At 46.5% G+C, this 18,552-nt stretch overlaps 1 protein-coding gene across 2 annotated transcripts; it reads right to left on the reverse strand.

Moving 5' to 3' along the window:
* Positions 1-559: 559 nt before the first annotated feature.
* On the reverse strand, positions 560-18,153 carry UBE2V1 (ubiquitin conjugating enzyme E2 V1). 2 transcript variants are annotated; one of them, XM_068149902.1, is made up of 4 exons: positions 18,060-18,153; positions 7,155-7,303; positions 3,701-3,826; positions 560-3,281 (listed from the first exon to the last, which is right to left on the reverse strand). In XM_068149902.1, the coding sequence occupies exons 1-4, from the start codon at positions 18,073-18,075 to the stop codon at positions 3,135-3,137; spliced, it is 438 nt and encodes a 145-aa protein (XP_068006003.1). In that variant the 5' UTR covers positions 18,076-18,153; the 3' UTR covers positions 560-3,134. The 2 variants fall into 2 exon arrangements, with proteins under 2 accessions (XP_068006003.1, XP_068006002.1); XM_068149901.1 differs by having other exon boundaries at positions 18,054-18,130.
* Between the last annotated feature and the right edge of the window lie 399 nt (positions 18,154-18,552).

Consider the following 18,552-nt stretch of genomic DNA (forward strand, 5'->3'; position numbering starts at 1 on the left):
CCAGCAGCAGGCTGTGGGGGGATTGGTCTCTTCCATTCTTACCTAGGTCACACACTGACAAAGCTGCAAGACACAGATTCATCAGTAGCTGACTTTAGGCCATTACTTTCCCACACAGATCCTGCCTGGGTGGCAGTGGAACAGCAGCACACTGGAGCACTGCTGAATGCAGAGTGCAGCTCCTGGTTGAGAACACTGACAGGGAACCTCCTGGGTTTTTTCCCAGCACCAGCCAGTCTGGTAGAGCAGGTGCTGCCAGCACACAGCTCTTGTCAGCGAGGCTCCTGGCAGAGCATGGCCCAGGTCAGGGTGGAACGCTCTAACAAAGCAAAACAGTTTGAAGGTTTTAAAATTGTTACTGGAAGTATGAAGGTTGGGGGAGGCCCCAAATGTACACCAACCACACATATCCGCCTGAATAGGGCAAGGGCACTCTTACAACAGCTCTGAAAACCAGAGACAATCAAGCAGCATGCTGTAATTATCAAGCATTGCTCTGGTTCCCATTGAACAGCATTTAGATACCAAGCCCTCTGAAATAAACACACAGACACGATGCTGACAAAGGATTAGTCACGTTGTCTTCACAGATACCTCCGAGCTACCAAAGGATTGAGTAGTATTCCAGGCTAGAAGCCAGCAGCAAGTTTCACAGAGTTTCACAAAAGGTCATTCCTAACCCTGAAGAACCTTTGTTTCACCACAATGCTGAAGTGAGTGCAGAGCGCCTTCCGGCAATCCTCTGAGGTGGGGATGCTTTACACTTGGGAAAGGCCAACATTTCACAGCCTCCTTTTAATCCCGACTTGAAGAGCAGCTCAGCTTTTTACATTTCACTGTTTGAGGGACAACAGGTAACATCTCAGGTTGTGAAGTTCTCCTCGAACTCGACAGACAGCGTAACATGCAGCTGTACGGGGGATTTGATTTCCGCAGGACTACAGCACATAAAGGTGATGGCAAGGACAGAGCTCCTTCAGACAGCACATATATCTAGAAACTCGTTTCAGCAGCTCCTCAGCATCACCTAACAATACCAACAGCCAAGTCTGTGGGACTCTTGAGGTTTAAATTCAAACTAAAGATTCAACTTGGCACAGCAGCAGCAGCTGGATAAAGACAATTGCCGTTCGCCACCAGTTTGCCTCCTGTTAGCTAAACCCGATCTGTAGGAAGATGCTTCCAACAAATCAGGAATTCCATGAGGGATCAGAATTCTAAACATAAATACAATTAAAGCCTTCTAATATTAATGCACACTTTTTATTATATTAAAATCAGGCAATGGTCTGATACAATAAAAAGGCTGCTCATGGAATACTGTTAAACTTTAATTACAGAGGATGTTAAATCCTTACCACTAATATTTTCCTCCAAAGAGTTAATGGAAACATCAATTGTTCATTGATTGATAGCTGCTGCTTTAAAATGTGTTTATTTTGACTTTTCCTCTTTTTTTTTTTTTTTTTTTTCCCATTTTTCCTTTTTTTTTTTCCTCCTTTTTTTTGGTAATTTTTTCTTACACAAACACTGAATCTCTCATAAAACTTAGGACACACTGGGTTGGTTGTACGTAAGCTTGCATCCACGTTTCAGCAGCTAGTGGTCCGAAGTAGTAAACCAGAAAAGGCAGTGATTTGCCAGGATGCAAAGCCAAAAGAGGTCCTGATCTGCTGTGTGCACTGCTTTCCCCCAGAATCTTCACTGAAGAGATTTCTCTCCCATGACTTAAGGAACCCTAATAAAATCCACTCCACTGATTTGATTTGTCTGCAGTCATCACGTCTTTGCACGGGCCAAACGTTAAGTGCAACATTTCATTCATTAACATTCTTGGGTCAAACCAAAGCACCAAAATGCAACTGTTTGAGCTGGAGTGTGTGTGTGTGTGTGTGTGTGTGTGTGTGTGTTCAGAATCTCTGTGTGCAGAGCCTCCCCACTAAAGTTTGGCAGCAGAAGATTTCAGCAATCCTGGTAAATTACTGCTCTTTTCACCATGTCAAAGCCTATCTAAGAACAACAGCCGTGGCCAGCTTGGCGGTGTGGCAGCAGTGCTGGAGGGAGAGGGAAAATCCAAGTTTGCGAGCAGAATAGATACTCTTGTTTCCCAGGCTGGTGAAGACTAAATTTGTTGCAAAACCAAAAAGATAAGCAGGAGGAACAGGTCAAGTCATTGCCCCAGTATCACCCCTGTGCTGGCCAGGGGTGAGAAGAGTCACAAAGAGGGGCAAAAAGAAAGCAGCACCCCCGCTAAAAAGAGGGGAAGAGGAAAGAGATTAAAAGAACCCTGGAATCCCTCACCCAAAGCCCATGTCAGTGGTGAAGGCGACCAGGAAGAGAAATACAATCTATGCCTTGGCCAAAGGGAAGAAGGAAAGCTTGCCCCAGATTATCAGGGCATTAAAAAAAAAAAACCACAACAAAACCAAAACCAAAACAAAAAAACCCAACCCAAAATGACCACAGTCAGTCACATTCAGCCTTTACTAGAGATAGCACAAAGGGAGGGATGACTGAGGTTAGCACACATCCCCATTAGTAGTCCATAAAGCCCAGCGTAGCACTGGAAGCGAAAACCTTTGTGACCACTCTAATAAACAGCCCTGAGCTTCGACTCTATTGCAAAAGACAGAAAAAGAGAAGAAAGAAAGAAATATACAAATAAAAACCAAAGAAACCAAACCAAAACCCAAAACCAACTCAGGCCAGACACGCAGCAAGGTGATTGTGGGATGTATGCTTTCACAGTTAAATTAGATGTGCCACACTGGTCTTGACAGCAATCAATTTAAATAGACTCTTCCTGATAGCAGAAGTTCAGCTACGTGGACAGTGGTTACACGAGAGGATGATTTGTTATAGCACAACTTATATTTCAAATGAAAAAAAAAAAAAATAAAATAAAACAAAACAAAACAACCCCCCAAAAAAACACCCCAAATTAGTATCATTTACAGTATCTCAAGAAAAAACTTCCTTTGAATGGGAACTTCCTTTCCAGTATTTTGAGGTCTACAAGATGCATCTAGAAAATTTACTACTGTGGAAAATGGAGACAGCTTAAATTGAGTAAGGGGAGGGAGGGGGGTTGGGGGGGGGGAGGGGAGGGGGCATGTTTGTTTGTTTGTTTTTAATTAATTGCTGTAACATTGTCCTTCAGGTGGCTGAGGAAGTTTCATATTTTCTTTAGACATCATTAGACGCCGAAGCTCTTGCAGAACAACTTTGATACTATAAGAATTCTGCCATTTTGCTAGGACTGATATGGCTCTGGGGTCCACCTAAAACAAACAAAAAGAGACCATTCCTGTCAGAATTCATCTCTCTGATACACTGAACAACCCCCTCCCCCCCCACACACACCCACCCACCCACCCTCCAACTAAAGGTCCTACAAGAAATCTGGGTGGGAGAAACCAGAGAAAGCAAAAGCAAGCAGAGTGGTTTCCTAAAAGCATAACAGATCCCTGCACGATGAGAGCATTTGTGAGTGACAAGACAGCAAGCAAAGCAAATTCTCTGCTTTGATTTCAGAACACACTTGGCTCAGACACTTCCCTTCTACCCCTCTTTCCTTCTCCACAAAGAAAGCGGCAGCAGCAAGCAGTGTGTGGTTAAGCAAGCTGCAAGGATAAATAAAGCAAGCATTCAAAGCTGCACATGAACATCACATTGAAAGGAAGAAAAACCAAAGACTTACCACTCCATTAGAACTATTTACTCCATTCATATTAATTTTTGTTACAAATCTTACAAATGGAGGTGCTTCTGGATACTTAGGCCCACATTCTATTTTAAGGCTGTATATTCTGTTTTCATAAATTGTCTGAGGGGAAAAGAAAGGGGGGGGGGGGAACAATTACATCAGGCAGTTGAGTAAGCATTTGGTTCAAAGAGGGGTTAATTTAGCAACGTGCAAGCTACTAAACATCAGGGCAGACACTTACATAGTGTGCTGGCCACCTCTGGTTTGGGTTCATTTTAGGATATTCAGAGTATCAGCTGTTACCTCTTCAGGGTAATAAATTCTACTGGTCTTTTAAGCATCAAATTTTCACCTCAGGAGTGAACCTGGCATTGCTTCCCATTCACCAGCTGAATCATCATATCAATCAGATACCTACTTTTCAACCAATCTTTAGAAAGCAGCTTGGTTTTATCAGTTTACTAATCAGCCACACTGCCTTGAAACTGAAGCCACAACTTTAGCTTGTGCAACTGTCTGAAGTCAGCCTGTCCTAGAACTGCACTTGAAACATATTCTTTGGTCATAAACCAACGTGCCAGCTCTCAGAAAGGGGAATGCTCCAAGATTCGACACATTGCAAAGTACATCCTGATCCCAAACAGCTCTGTCACTTCATCTCCACCCAAGTAACATGCTGTGCTACTACTCCACAGATAATAGAAATCCTGAATCATGAGTCTGTAAGGAATCTATAGGTAAAGAAGAGAGACAAATTTAACATGGCAACTTTGATTTTTCAATAGTTAACTACAAGAAACAACAACAGTCAATGTTGTGCTGCATTCTGAGAACAACTGGGTTTGATGTGCTGATCTGGTGCAGCCTGGTGCAGAGCTACAGTGAAGGCAGGCAATGCAGGCAGCTGGCAGAAGCATACAACAGGAACAGGATCATCATGGGGAAGTTTAGGCAGACAAAGCTCTCCAGATTTAGAGCTTCTGACACAATTTCCTGCACCTTCAACACTGCAATGAACATTAAACTCCCAAGGCAGAGACCATGAACAAAAACCCAGGCAATATGTGAGTGCAGAAGCCCAGAAGCAGCCAGCAGGTCCTGCTCAGCTGCAGCAGCCAAGCACAACAGCTCCACCAGGATCTCAAACACAGCTGCCCAGGTACAAAACCTTAATAAAAAACTCCAAGTGAGCCCTTTCAGGAGCCTGTTACACTCCTGAATAACTTAGTATTTCCCTTCATACTAATGAGCAGTTTGATGCAAACGACTAAAAAGGCAAGAACTGACTTCCTGATTCAGCTGGTTCTCATCTGGGCAAATGAAGTGGCTGTGAACCAGCCTGCAGCTACCTACAGCAGGACCCAGCCAGCACTGGCTACCAGTGGTACCTCTTGGTCACTTCTCCAGCACCCCAGCCAGCCTTTCACAGCTGCCTGTCCAGCAAAGGCAGCAACAAAATGAATGCTGTCACAAAGTTTTGGGGGAAACAAGTCACCCATCATCTATCTTTGGCCTGCCCAGGTCTCCTGGCTAAGACCCTGAGCATGTCTTGTGCACAGAGCAGTGAACAGCCCAGAGGTCTGTGCAGGTTTTAGGGTCTCTGTAAATAACAGCACCACAGTAAGACTAGAGCACAGAAAGCCCTGGCAGTGCACATGTCCACAGCCAACGTGAAATATGTGCAGATAAAGCTGAAGTTTTGACAGCACCACTGTTTTTAAATAGCCTGTGTAAAAAAGATGAATCACTGGCTGCAAAACCATCCACACAAAGTCTGGGAAGGAGAAGCATGCTTCCATGTATGGTAGCATGGACACTCGGAGCAGCAGCATAAATCCAACTCCGCAACACAGCTCCTTTTTCCCTCTGGGATGCCCAACATAAGATTCTGCCACCTGCTACCAGTGTGACTGCTTTCCACCCAGAAAGAAATAGGATTTAGAAATTTATATATCCAGAGCCAGTACTCCCACATCCTATTAAAAAAGGGAAAAAAGAAAAAGGTAATAATATACTGGAGTATGGAGAGTGCTGAAAGCAGGACAGCCACCTAGCAAAGCTCCCAGAGCATCTCTCAATACAGGCTGCTGCTTTCAAGCAGTAAGCTCAAGTGAAGTCAAGACACTTTTGGAAAAGGAAATAAAAACCTACATTCATAAGCATGTCAGAAAGACGAAAGAGGCAGAGCTGAATCATCTCCTGTGCTAGTCCTCCAGCCCTGCTTAGCAGGATGACAGGAACTACAAACTTCTCCCGCCGCTGACGAGCCAGCACGTGCCTGTCTGCACACCGCAGCTGCTACTGCATTTTCTAAACCAGATTTCAAGCCTGCTTAGCTTTTCCAGAAAGTGTATGCACACAGTGAGTCTTCTTCACAGTCTTAATGCAGGCTCATTAACACTCTCCCAGTGTTCTAAAATCAAATGCTCTTCTACAAAAATTATGCAGGCCTTATCACAAACAAACAAACAAACAAACATCACTAATGGGGAGATGCTAACAACGGCAGACAAAGGAAAGGTAACTGAGAGAATGGAAACACACAGGGCAGTGGCATTATTTAAGGCCTGTAAAGGTTTCCATAACATAGGTGGAAAACACTGGAATTGTTGAGAAGTGATACTGAGGCCAGCTAGAGAAGACATCATCTACTGCTGTGGGCAGGAGAATCAGCTACTTGCACTTCATGGTCAGGATGTTAGGGAAACAGGCCAAGGATACACAGCGAAACTGGAGACAATGGACAACTTTTGCTTTTAGGACACATGCACAGGAACAACGCAGAACTAAGTCCCTCAAGTCCCCTGTTAGAGTGGAGACCCACAGTTTAGCAGGGTTTGGGGACAAGAAAAGAAAGAGAAGACAACAATACTACCACAAAGACCAGTAGCATTCTAATAAAGCTACTTCAGGAGAGAACATTGAGAGAATAAATCGAATTCATTACAATCTGAATTTCCTGAGTTAGCTGAAACTCTGCAAGAGCAAGTCAGTACTGCTGAAATAAAAACCAACCCATGAACTCAACAAGAAACAGCAGAAAGACTAAGCAGTACTGAACAAAACATCCATGTTTTACCTACATCAGCTCCACATGTAATCTCACTAGCCGAAGGATTTTAAACCTTGCTGTATTCAAGAGTACAGGACACTAGAATCCTGGAAGCTCAAAAGTTATGTCTTAATGAATCTGTAAATATAAAGCAGACATGTAACAGAACTAGCCAGAGAGAAATATTCCAAATTACAAGCAAAAAGACACATGGATACATGAAACCCATTGTTATGGAGAGCTGGAGCCTTCAACATAAATCATTTGCTAATAGCAGTGAGGCTTTTTTCACTTATTTGTGGTTTGCTTTCTACTTCAGTGGTTAGAATGAGAGGAAAAAAAAGGGAGAAGATTAAAAAGTAACAGCACTACTTTAATATTTAAGTGGATACTTACTCTTGGAGGCCCAATAATCATTCCTGTCCATCTTGTAAGTGTCATGTCCTCATCATCTTCAAGGCCCCAGCTAACTGTTCCATCACCTACTCCTTTCTGACCCTCTTCAAGTTCTTCCAACAGACGAAAATTACGAGGAACTTTTACTCCTGAAAAGAGTCAGGAAAATATTTTGAGTTGAGAAAACTAGGGGGGGGAAAATAAATAAATAAAGCTAAGAGTGATTTCCCTGACACTTTTGGTCATGCTACAGAAAACACTGTGGGTGAAAACGTAAACCGAGTACTATTCCTTGAATGAAAATGTTTCAACACTAAGAAAAAGATCCTTATATTTAGTCTGGCTTTTACAGACAAAAATCAAGGTATCTGCAGTTAAGCATGCTAGAATAGAATAGGAATAGGAATAGAAACAGACCAGACCAGACCAGGTTGGAAGAGACCTTCAAGATCATCGCATCCAACCCATCATCCAACACCACCTAATCAACTAAACCATGCAACCAAGCACCCTATCAAGTCTCCTCCTGAACACCTCCAGTGATGGCAACTCCACCACCTCCCTGGGCAGCCCATTCCAATGGGCAATCACTCTCTCTGTGTAAAACTTCCTCCTGACCTCCAGCCTGAACCTCCCCTGGTGCAGCCTGAGACTGTGTCCTCTTGTTCTGGTGCTGGCTACCTGGGAGAGAGACCAACCTCTGCCTGTCTACAACCTCCCTTCAGGTAGTTTTAAAGAGCAATAAGGTCACCCCTGAGTCTCCTCCTCTCCAGGCTAAGCAGCCCCAGCTCCCTCAGTCTCTCCTCACAGGGCTTGTGTTCCAAACCCCTCACCAACTTTGTTGCCCTTCTCTGGACACGCTCCAGCAAGTCAACCTCCTTCCTAAACTGAGGAGCCCAGAACTGGACACAGTACTCGAGGTGTAGCCTAACCAGTGCAGTGTACAGGGGCAGAATGACCTCCCTGCTCCTGCTGGCCACACTGTTCTTGATGCAGGCCAGGATGCCATTGGCCCTCCTGGCCGCCTGGGCACTCTGCAGGCTCATGTTCAGCCTACCATCAACCAGTACCCCCAGGTCCCTCTCTGCCTGGCTGCTCTCCAGCCACTTTGACCCCAGCCTGTAGCACTGCATGGGGTTGTTGTGGCCAATGTGCAGAACCTGGCACTTGGATGCGTTCAGTCTCATGCCCCTGGACTCTGCCCATCTGTCCAGCCTGTCGAGGTCCCTCTGCAGAGCCTCTCTACCCTCCAGCAGATCAACTCCTGCCCCCAGCTTGCTGTCATCAGCAAATTTACTGATGATGGACTCAATGCCCTCATCCAGATCATGCTGCCAGGCAGGAAAATGAAGGGCAACCTCTGTCCATTCAGAGATCCACAGGTGTTGTGAAGTTCTAATCAGCACTTGCCTACACAGAATACATACATAGAATAAACCAGGCTGGAAGAGACCTTCAAGATGATGTAGTACATAAAAATGTAGAAGATTCTGCAAAATGACACCATGTGAAGCTTGACATCACTCACCTCAGTCAGAGCTTTTAAATACACCATTCAAAGCAAGTAAAACTCTTTCATAACATTAGTAGGTTAATCTGAAGTTAATTTAAATGGGCTTTGTCAGCAGCAATAGCATCCTTTGTACTTATGACCTCCACCACCAAGGAACTTCAGTGCTTCTTAATTGCTGGCATTTATACCCAAAACACAGCAAACCAGGGGAATTGTCTTATTCCCATTACATTAATGGAAAATAATGGTATAGAGAGCTTAAGTGACATACCCAAGGTCACACACAAAGTCCATGGCAAAGGAAGATCTTGAGCCCAGGCCACAGATGACTTAATTACTCATTCTTCTTCCAGGTAACTGTACCTCAGTCACCACAAAACATAAATGCACTCTAGGGCACCACTTTTCCTTTGTATTGGGTTTGCATGGCAAGATTTTGATGGTGGGGGCTACAGGGGTGGCTTGTGAGAAGTTGCTAGAAGATTTCCCTGTGTTAATAGAGCAAATGACAACAGGCTCCAGGACAGACCTGCTGCTGGCCAAGGCTGAGACAATCAGCAGTGGTGTTTATGTCTGGGATAACATAATTAAGAAAGAAAACCACAGCTGTGTAACACCACTAACAGTCAGAAGAGAGGAGTGAGAACATGGAGAAACAGCACTGCAGACACCAAGGTCAGGGAAGAAGGAGGGGGAGGAGGTGCTCCAGGTACCAGAGCAGATATTTGCCTCCAGCCTATGGTTAAGACCACAATGAGGCAGGCTGTCCCCCTACAGCCCATGGAGGGCTCCAAGCAGAAGCAGGTGGATGCCTGAAGGTTGCTGTGGTCCTGTGGGAAACCCACAAAGGAGCAGAGTCCTGGCAGGACCTGTGGATCTATGGAAAGAGAGAAGCCCATGCCAGAGCAGGTTTGCTGGCAGCACCTGTGACCCGTGTGGGGCACTCACACTGGAGCAGTCTGTTCCCAAAGGACTGCACCCCACAGAACAGACCTAGGTTGGAGGAGTTAATGAAGAACTGCAGCCTGTGGGAAGGCCTTGTGATGAGGAAGTTTGTGGAGGACGGTCTCCTGGGAGAAGAACTCCATGCTGGAGCAGGGAAAGAGTGTGAGGAGTCCTACCCTTAAGGAGGGGGAAACAGCAAAGACCAAGTGTGACAAACTGACTGCAACCCCCTTTTTCAAACACAAAGGAGTCCATGCCAAATCTACACCTTCACCTCCCAGCAAGACCTTCTGTTTCCATGGCTGCTGAGCAGTGCACATCTTTGGCTTTGAAAGGAAATGAATCAGCTGCTGAAGCCATCACCATAAGACTAACCAAGCACTAAAGCCTTGGTGGTTACAGGGTATCCTGGGGACCACTGTCACCTCCCCATTTCCACTGCACAAAAAACTCCAGTGTTCCCCCTCCCAGTAAGTCTTAAAAGTGTGAAGTAGGTATCTTGTGTACCTCAGGCACACAAAGGTTCAAGTCTGCAGCTCATACCTGAAGGATGACAGATTAGCCACTTCATCTTTAATTACAGTCCCAGTGCTCTCCATGCTGTAGTTAGGGGAGGCAGAGAGCACAGAGGATAAGAGCTGGGGGACAAGAGAAACAGATGGAGTGCAAGTTGAAGGACAAGGTGCCACTCTGCCTTACACACCCCCCACACCTATCTGAGTTTTTCTGCTGCAGCAGATGCATGGCAGAGCTGGCGACTGGGAATGACTCACAGCTGCACGATGCCTGAAGCTGCTGTCTAGGCTTCAGCCCTGCCTGTTGGCACCCTGGGAAAGACAAAAGAGAAACAAAAGGTCCTTCTAGAGGGTGAACTCCACCCTCCCTCTGCCAGCAGCTCTCTGAGGCAGGTGATGCTGCAAAGGAAACCATCCCTGGCTATTATTAGAAGCCCAAGCGGAGCCGCTCCCCGCTACAGGAGTGAGGGGGAAGCCAGCGCAGGTCCTGCCTCACATCGCTTGTGCTGCTACAAAACACTTCTGCACCACAACATCACCGTGCTCAGCAGGCATCATCTCAGTCTCCATACTTCAATACCTGAAAACACCACTTTGCATTCACCAGTGGCCCAAGGACCATTTACTCATGTTTACACAAACCACCACGACTGACCTAGGAGGGATCAGCTTTATGGTGAGCAGACACAGGCCACACACCAAAGGAGGGAAACAAAAATACTGCCTGTCTGCCCTTCCTCTGAGCATCACACCCCCTGCTCACCAAGGCAGGAATCCTGCAGAAAGAACATGAAGTGATCATGTAATGGAAAATGACATCACCACACAGGTATCTGAGGAGGCCATGGCCAAGGCTGCAAGGCAGCCTTAATTCTGGCACTTGCTAACCAGAGCTAGGCTTGGCTTTTTACAACCTCAAGGGACAAGAAGGAAACTTCACTTCCGTGCTCTCCCCAGATACAGCTGCTCTGATTCAGCATGAATTCAGCATGAATCAGAGCCATAAAAGGCTCACACAGAGTGTTATAGTTCTCTGACAAGCCTGAGGTCTACAGAGAGCTCGCTAGTCATACCGGGAACCAGCTCTTAGCACAGGGAAAAAGTTAACTTAAATGATCATTAATTCTGCAGCAACTGCTCACTTGTGAGCACTACAGGAGGTATACAAAGTGAAGCACCTGTATTTGACTATGCATTTTGGAGAAGTCAAAATGCTCATGGGAGATGATTGGTCACTTTACAACAAGCCACACTCTCCACTAGTGACACCGCCTTCTAAACATGATTTTTTCCCTATGTTAAAGCTCAGAAGTGTAAAATGGAAGACCAGCACCTCAGCCACTACAGAAGGCATGTTCAGAGTCACAGCAAAGATGGTAATCAGCTCCCTTCCTGACATGTTCTCAGGAGATTCAACAGGAACAAAACCACACATATACATACAAAGGACTAGGGCCATACAATCATAAATGCTTCTAAATAATTGCTAAATAAGCTGTCCTCAAGCAGGGCAGAATAATAGACCAGATTCACCCTTCTGGTCAGCCTGGAAAGATGCACAAAGCCATTGAGCCAAGTCCAGCTCTTCATTTGCAATGGCCTGGAGCACTCATGGTCAGCTCCCACATCCTGCTGGGACCGAACCTCACAAACCACACAAACTTTACCACTTGCACAGGAACACACCATCAACACATTTGCTGTCCTCCAAGATCCCTAGAAAGTGATTTGATCTGCTCTAGGCATACACAGTGCTTGCCAAGTCAATTCCATGGCTAAACCATGGCAGATTCAGAGTTAGATGTCCTGTGCCAGCTGACACACCATGAGTCAACTACCTATCTCCCTCCACGCCCCCACCCCCCATAAATACATTGCATAATCTTTTCAGTGTAGCAATGGTGACTTTCAAGGCAGTAACCAAACCAACCTGTTTTTCTGAGAGTCCTTCACTTAACACAAGAAAACCTAAATAAAGAGGCAATTAAAAAGTAATCAGGTTGTTGAAAGTACTTTCAGTTATGCATTTTAATTTAGCCTTCACTCGGGCTCAAGACGACTCTCAAACAGCAGCTTTATTTGGTGCAAAAATACAATAACAGCTAGATAATTGCTTCACTTGCAGCTTGCCTAACCACACTGAAATACTGCCAGAAATTGAATGGAAAAACCATTTCAGAGCAAAAGGAGATGTTTACTATTAATCACTACAGCAAGGCTATGAGAGCTGAATTATGACTGCACTGTGCACCTCGCAACCCAGCTGCTTCCTCAGCAATGCGCCGCAAGGCTGAGGGACAGCAAACCAAAAAGGACTTTGACCATGACTGCTCAGAACCTCACTAAGCAAAGTCCTGCACTAGGAAAGAACAGAATTATTCTGGAAGAGAGTGTAATGCCAGCCTGGACTTTTACAGGCATTAAAGAACTCTCAGACTGAGTTTGTATCACAGCACTACCAGAGACACAAATGAATGTGTCTTTTGATAGCCTTAAGAGGAAACCTCACCAGTCTGAGATTTTTCTTATCTTAAATTTACATTCATGTGAAGGACACAGAATGTTTTCAACAAGTTAAAACCAACACATTCTGACAGATTACACTTTTCAATCTGTTCATTTTCCCCAGTCACACAGTGTAAGCAATTCCAAATTCATATACCTTACCGAGACGAAAGGGGGATGGTGAAACCAGCAAAGCAAGGTGGAAGTGTGCCTCTGAGAGCAGATCCTCTTCATCAAAGTCAGTAGAACAAAATACACACTTCTCACAGAAACTTCCAAAATACATTTCTCTTTCCTTTCTAAGGAGACATCAAATTACAAGCTACAAGCATTTCTCCTCAGGTTTAAAGCACAAACAGACCACACAGAGCACCCCAGTGAAGCAGACAGTAAAGGCACTTTGCTCATTAGGGCCTCTAAGGGGGAACCATCTTTTTGTTGAAGGTTTCTGGACATCTTCACTGATAACAAGAGACTTATCAAACTGGCTTTTCGTGTCAATTTTAGCTTTCTGTCTAGCTCTTGATTTACAGTAACTGTAGCTAACTGAAATCTGAGCTTTTAACACCTCTTTTACATGGTATGTTACTGCCCTTTCTGTTGCTTGGGTTTGTGCCTTTGATGTTCAGTCTTGCTTGCATCTTTCTCCATACATCTCTCATCTCTTTGCAGAGACTGCAACTACTGAAAACTGGGCACCTTACCCCTGCAGCGCTGCAACTGTGAAACATGAGGAAATCATTCCTTGTCACAGTGTTATATAAAGTATCTGAAGTGATGGAATGTTTAAAACTGAATGAAAAGGCTTTCAGCAACTGTCATAAACACCTTTAGGAGACAGGAACTGGAGACGTCTTACATATAGTCGTGATTCCCACTCTGATAACGCAGACGGGCTCTGAGATGTTTTGCAGATCCAAAATAGCTTCCTGAGCACATGAAACAATCTGAAGTGATTTCTCTGCAACGCAAACTAGAGCACTGGCTCTGTCTTTCAATACTTTTAGCAGATTACTTGGAAAGAGATTGCTTAAAACAGTTGTCTAGGGCAGACTGGCAGTGTCATTCAGGGCTGAAGCCAAGCAAAGCTTTCCAGCAGCAGCAGAGTTAACATCAGATGCATTCTGTGCTTTGTAGCACGGATGAAAAGCAAAACATTACCAGCTCAGCTAGAAGTTACTCTAGAAAATAAGTCACCCTGAACAAGCATCCTGAACAAACTCTTTACACTCCATCTCACCAGGAAAAGCCCACCCCTGCCTCCACGCGCTGCAAAGGACCAGTTGCTCCCCACCCAGTGCTCCTCTCCAGCTGCCTCTTCTACCCACAACCCATCCCTGGCTTCTCTTCACACCACCCACCACAAGGTGAACACACAAGTGGGTTCTCAGATTTTAAGATTAAACTTTAAGACCAAGAGGCCACAGGGATAGACTAAGGCAGTTACCTGTTGTGAACAGGACTCTTATCACCCAAGCTGACAAGCACAGGCAGGAGCAGCAGAGGAAAGATGCACTGCCCCCAGCTTTGCTTTTGGGCTGGGGCCAGGTCAGGCTTGGGAGGAAAATGCACAAACTAATCAGCAGCTGGAAACACAGTAATTTCAATCTGACCTGCAACAGTTAAAAAACACTCTTAGAACCTGAAAACCCCAGCCTTCATACACCATACCAAGCTTGTCAGCATTCTGCCTGCTATGATCCTTACCTACTTACATATTTAATACCCTAAAGAATCATTTTAAGTTCTCAGCCAGAATGCCACTTTTCAAACACATTATGTAATTTATATCACTATACATGAAAAGATTCAACTGGATACCATCTTGCAAGAGTTGTTGAATTATTTACCTTTTTATTTAATCTACTGCATCCTTCCATTAGAAGACACAAGGAAGCTCTGCACCAAACTCCTTCAGCACCTGCTATTTCAGGTGCTCTTATGAGCCACCTTATTTAAGAAGGCATATATTATCTTCCCATTTTCTCATTCATTACTTTTTCCCTACCCTTGGAGTATTTTACTTACAGAGTTAGAAGGCACTTGGTGGCTGGCAGTATTTATTTTGAGATAGCAATGACTACTGCATGCAGTGCACTCCAAAGGAGACATCACGGTCCATTTGCAGAGGCTGGGTACACCCTCAGTACCCTTCAATACACAGTTTCTCCTTCACTGGAACCTCTCCTTTGCTTTTCACAAGCATAACTTTGAGTTTCCTGTGACATTATGGGTCCTCCAAAGATATACTACACTTAAATCTGTGCTCTTCTCTCTGTTAGGAGCATTAAGCCACAAATCTCAGCACTATTATACACCTCGTGAATTGTCCCTTCTGGAGTTCTTCACATTCCTCTGATTCTGAGTAACTTAAATCTGGGCAGATTGGTTTACTACTCAGTTCTTCCATGTTGTTGGTAAATACACAGCCTTCCAACAGACCCCCTAAACAAGCCTAGGAGAGAAAAATGGGTCAAGTGAGATTGTTAAACTTTTCCCAGGATGAAAGTTAAGCAAAACAGGATTCCACAGACCAACATGGTCAGGTTTTGACCCACTGCAATACTGGAGACTGCAGCAGAGTGCCATGGAGCAAGCTTCTGCAGTCTAACTGCAACACTGACACTCCATGTAGCCCAACTTCCCTGCGTGGCCACAGGGTATGTGAGCCTCTCAGGAACCCTTGATTTCTGGGCTAGATCAGCTCTAGTACCTGAGCCAGGGGAGTGCCCCTGCCTGATGTTTCAGTCTGAAGGACAGACATATGCTTACAGCGGGGTGCCTGTACAGTCTTCTACCAAAAGCCTCCTTAGAATGATTAAAGTCAGTCCTCTTAATTGTGTATGAAATCCACATTATCAGGAACACAGGATCCTCCTCAGTGTAAGTGAAACTGGTGGTCCTTGCATCACAACATTTCTTCCAGGTGAGTATTGATTTTTTCCCCTGTTTATTGATACCAAAGAAAGGCTTACCTGTCTAAATCTCAGGAGCAGCCCTGTGACTTTAAGCTACAGGGACATTCGCTACCATTTCTTCCTCTGGGTCAGGGGCTGCTTTTGAAGAAAGGCTGAGGATTTTTCATCCTCAACCTCTGTTGAAGCTCTTTTGCTGAACCACTACAAACACAGGGTATCAAACACATCCAAGTGTTTTATAAACAAATATGAAGGAATTTGTGAGGATTTCATGAAACAAGTATTGGCAAAATCTTGTTTACGTGAGTGAAGCCATTACTGAGCTACCTGCCCAAAACCCCAGAGTCAATCAGAGGCAGAGGACAAGAAGGTGTCACTTCCAGCCTCCATTTATATGTGCTAGTCAATGCCTTCAGTGCAGTGTCAAGAAGGAACCACACACACTGCATTGCAGTGCCACTACCAGTACCTGGATGTTCTGTTCTTTTTTATCAGGAGACTCCCCAACCTTTACTAAAGCAGAAGACCAGGCCTGGCAGGTCAGGGTATGATTTACAGCAGGACAAAGCTCTAAGGCTCCCATCAATGTGAACTGCTGTCTGTATCTGAAAGTTCTCCCATACTGCATTTAGAGTTTACTGTAAAAGTTCAGTGTTACTGCAACACATGTACGAGTCAAACACTGATTTTGTTGTTGTTTCCCCCACCTCTTCCTCCAAGCAGTTTAACACACAGGATCTCATGAGCAGATGAAGCGCAGTGCTTGTCAAATGCCCGCACCTGGCTGCACACTGCTTCACGCTTCCAGCACTGAAGAAAGGAGACAGCTTTCAGAAATCCAGGAAATAACAGGAAGCAACCCAAAAGGCACAATGTGGCTAGCAGATGATGGTGAACAACAGCTTATCACACAGCCTGTTCACTGCAAAAGGAAAGCTGGGCTACAGTAGGACTAGCTTTGGACTTCATCGCTGCAGATAAGTCACACATACCCTCTGTGCCCACCCAGACAATAAACTGCACTGGCTCACAAAGGGAAATATTTGTCTTGTTCTCCCAGCCAAATACAAAATGAAAAGTCAGCAGCTTGAAGAGAAAGCACAACAGCCAGAATAAAGTGACATAAGAGAGGGGAGAAGTCCCTGCTACATTTGGGGTGTATTTTAATCAAGCGTTCCAACTCCTCACAGTCACGTATGTTCAAACACAGATCTGTGAAGCACAATTCTCAGGAGAGCATCCACTGCATTTTAGAAGTGCTTTTATAAACTTGACTACTATGAATGATCTGCACTGCAAGGGGTACTTTTAAAAGTTGAAGGTGGTTGACAGAGACAAAAGAACTCCGAAATGGTTTTGTGGTATCTTCAAGAGCAGCCTTCTGGTGATCTCAGAGTCAAACTTCGGAGGAAATAACTTGAAAGCAAGTATGACAGCAGCACAATGAAGCCCTCTATGCACTGATGAAAACAGGAAAATGAAAATGGCTAAACAGAAGTGAAACTAATTTATTTGATCTGTCAAGCCCATTAGAGGATGTCAGCAGAAAGAAAGAAAGAAAACCCACTCGAAATCTAGTTGCAGTATTTTGGTTTAATGGCTGACGATAAATGCAAAGATAGGATGTGTTTGGCTACTCAAAGGAGTGGAGGAGCAGTTTTAAAAGGGGGTAAAATTACCCCGAACAACTCTTTGAATCACACACATCCTGACAAGGCAGCTACATCTTTCTGATCTAACGGGAAGGTATTATCAGTGAAAAAGATTTTTAAAGCAGTTCATTTCACCCACGTAACTCCAGTCACGGCTCACTGACCAGAAAGCCGAGGGTCAGCCCTGACCACACGGAACTCGCCGGAAAAGGAGCACGTTAAGGAAGAGCCTGCAGGGCGGCTCTGCGAGGCCAGGACCAGCCGCCGCGCCGGGCGTGCTCAGGCTGTCAGCGGCCGGGGCACCCTCAGGACCGAGCCACGAGCTACGGGCCAGGCCAGCCCCGAGCAGGGGGTCTCGGCCCCGGCCGCCTGTCCCACCGCCGCTTCACGGTGCCAGCTCGCAGAGATCGGGGACAGGCATCCCGCAGGCCCCGGGCTGGTTCCACTCAGCCCTCCCGTCCCCGGACCGGACTCGCCCCGCCGGGGCCGCTCCCACCGCGAGGCCTCGGCAGCCCCCGGGGAGGAGCCGGCCGGAGAAGCGCCGATGGCTGGCTCCACCACTATGCCCGGCCGGATACTGGGCCCCTTTCTGGGCCTCGCTTCTCCGACCGGCCCCGCCGCCCCCGCCGCCCCCTCCTCCCCTACAGCCGCCGCCGCCCTCGCCCCTCCGCCGGGCGCCTCCCGGCCTAGTGCCTAGCGCCTGCCACCGCCCCTCCAGCCCAGACCAGGCTTCCCGGCCGCCAGCAGCCGGCCGCGCCGACGTGCGCGGGGGCCGTGGCGGCCGCGCGGCGAGAAGCGGCCCCGCCCAGCTCCCCCCGGCCCGCGGCCCCGCCGCCCCGGCGCCCGCTCACCCGCACCCGTGGTGGCCGCCATCTTGCGCCGCTGCCGCTGGAGCCCCGCCCCCTCCTACACGTCAACGCAACGCGGGAAGTGCGGCGCCCAGGGCGCAGCGCGGGCGGGCGCGCTAAAGACAGGTCGCGGCGGAACAGCTACACAGAGAGCTCATTGATTCACGTAGGGTGCCTGCTCAGCTCAGAGGTGCGGGCGGGCTCCCGGGTGGGGCGGACGAGTGCTGTCGGGGCAGCCGTGGCTTTGACAGAAATCCTGGGAAGAACAATCCCAGGGAGCTGGAAGACGCCAAGCATTTAACAGTCTATACAACTCCAATGGAAATAATATGAATGACTGGCGAGCTCTCGTCATTGCGACCCGTCTAGCTCTGCAGCTCCACAAACCGTCACAGCCCCTTGGTGACAGCCCGATGCTGTGCATCGCTAACCTATTCCTTCGCCGAGCCAGGGCAAGCCCGAGGACACGCCGGTGCCCTGAGCAGGGGATCCGATCTGCCGC

This window comes from Melanerpes formicivorus, unplaced genomic scaffold (assembly GCF_026170545.1).
Source record: "Melanerpes formicivorus ecotype bairdi unplaced genomic scaffold, bMelFor1.0.p_v2 SCAF_19, whole genome shotgun sequence".
In the NCBI taxonomy this organism is placed as follows: domain Eukaryota; kingdom Metazoa; phylum Chordata; class Aves; order Piciformes; family Picidae; genus Melanerpes; species Melanerpes formicivorus.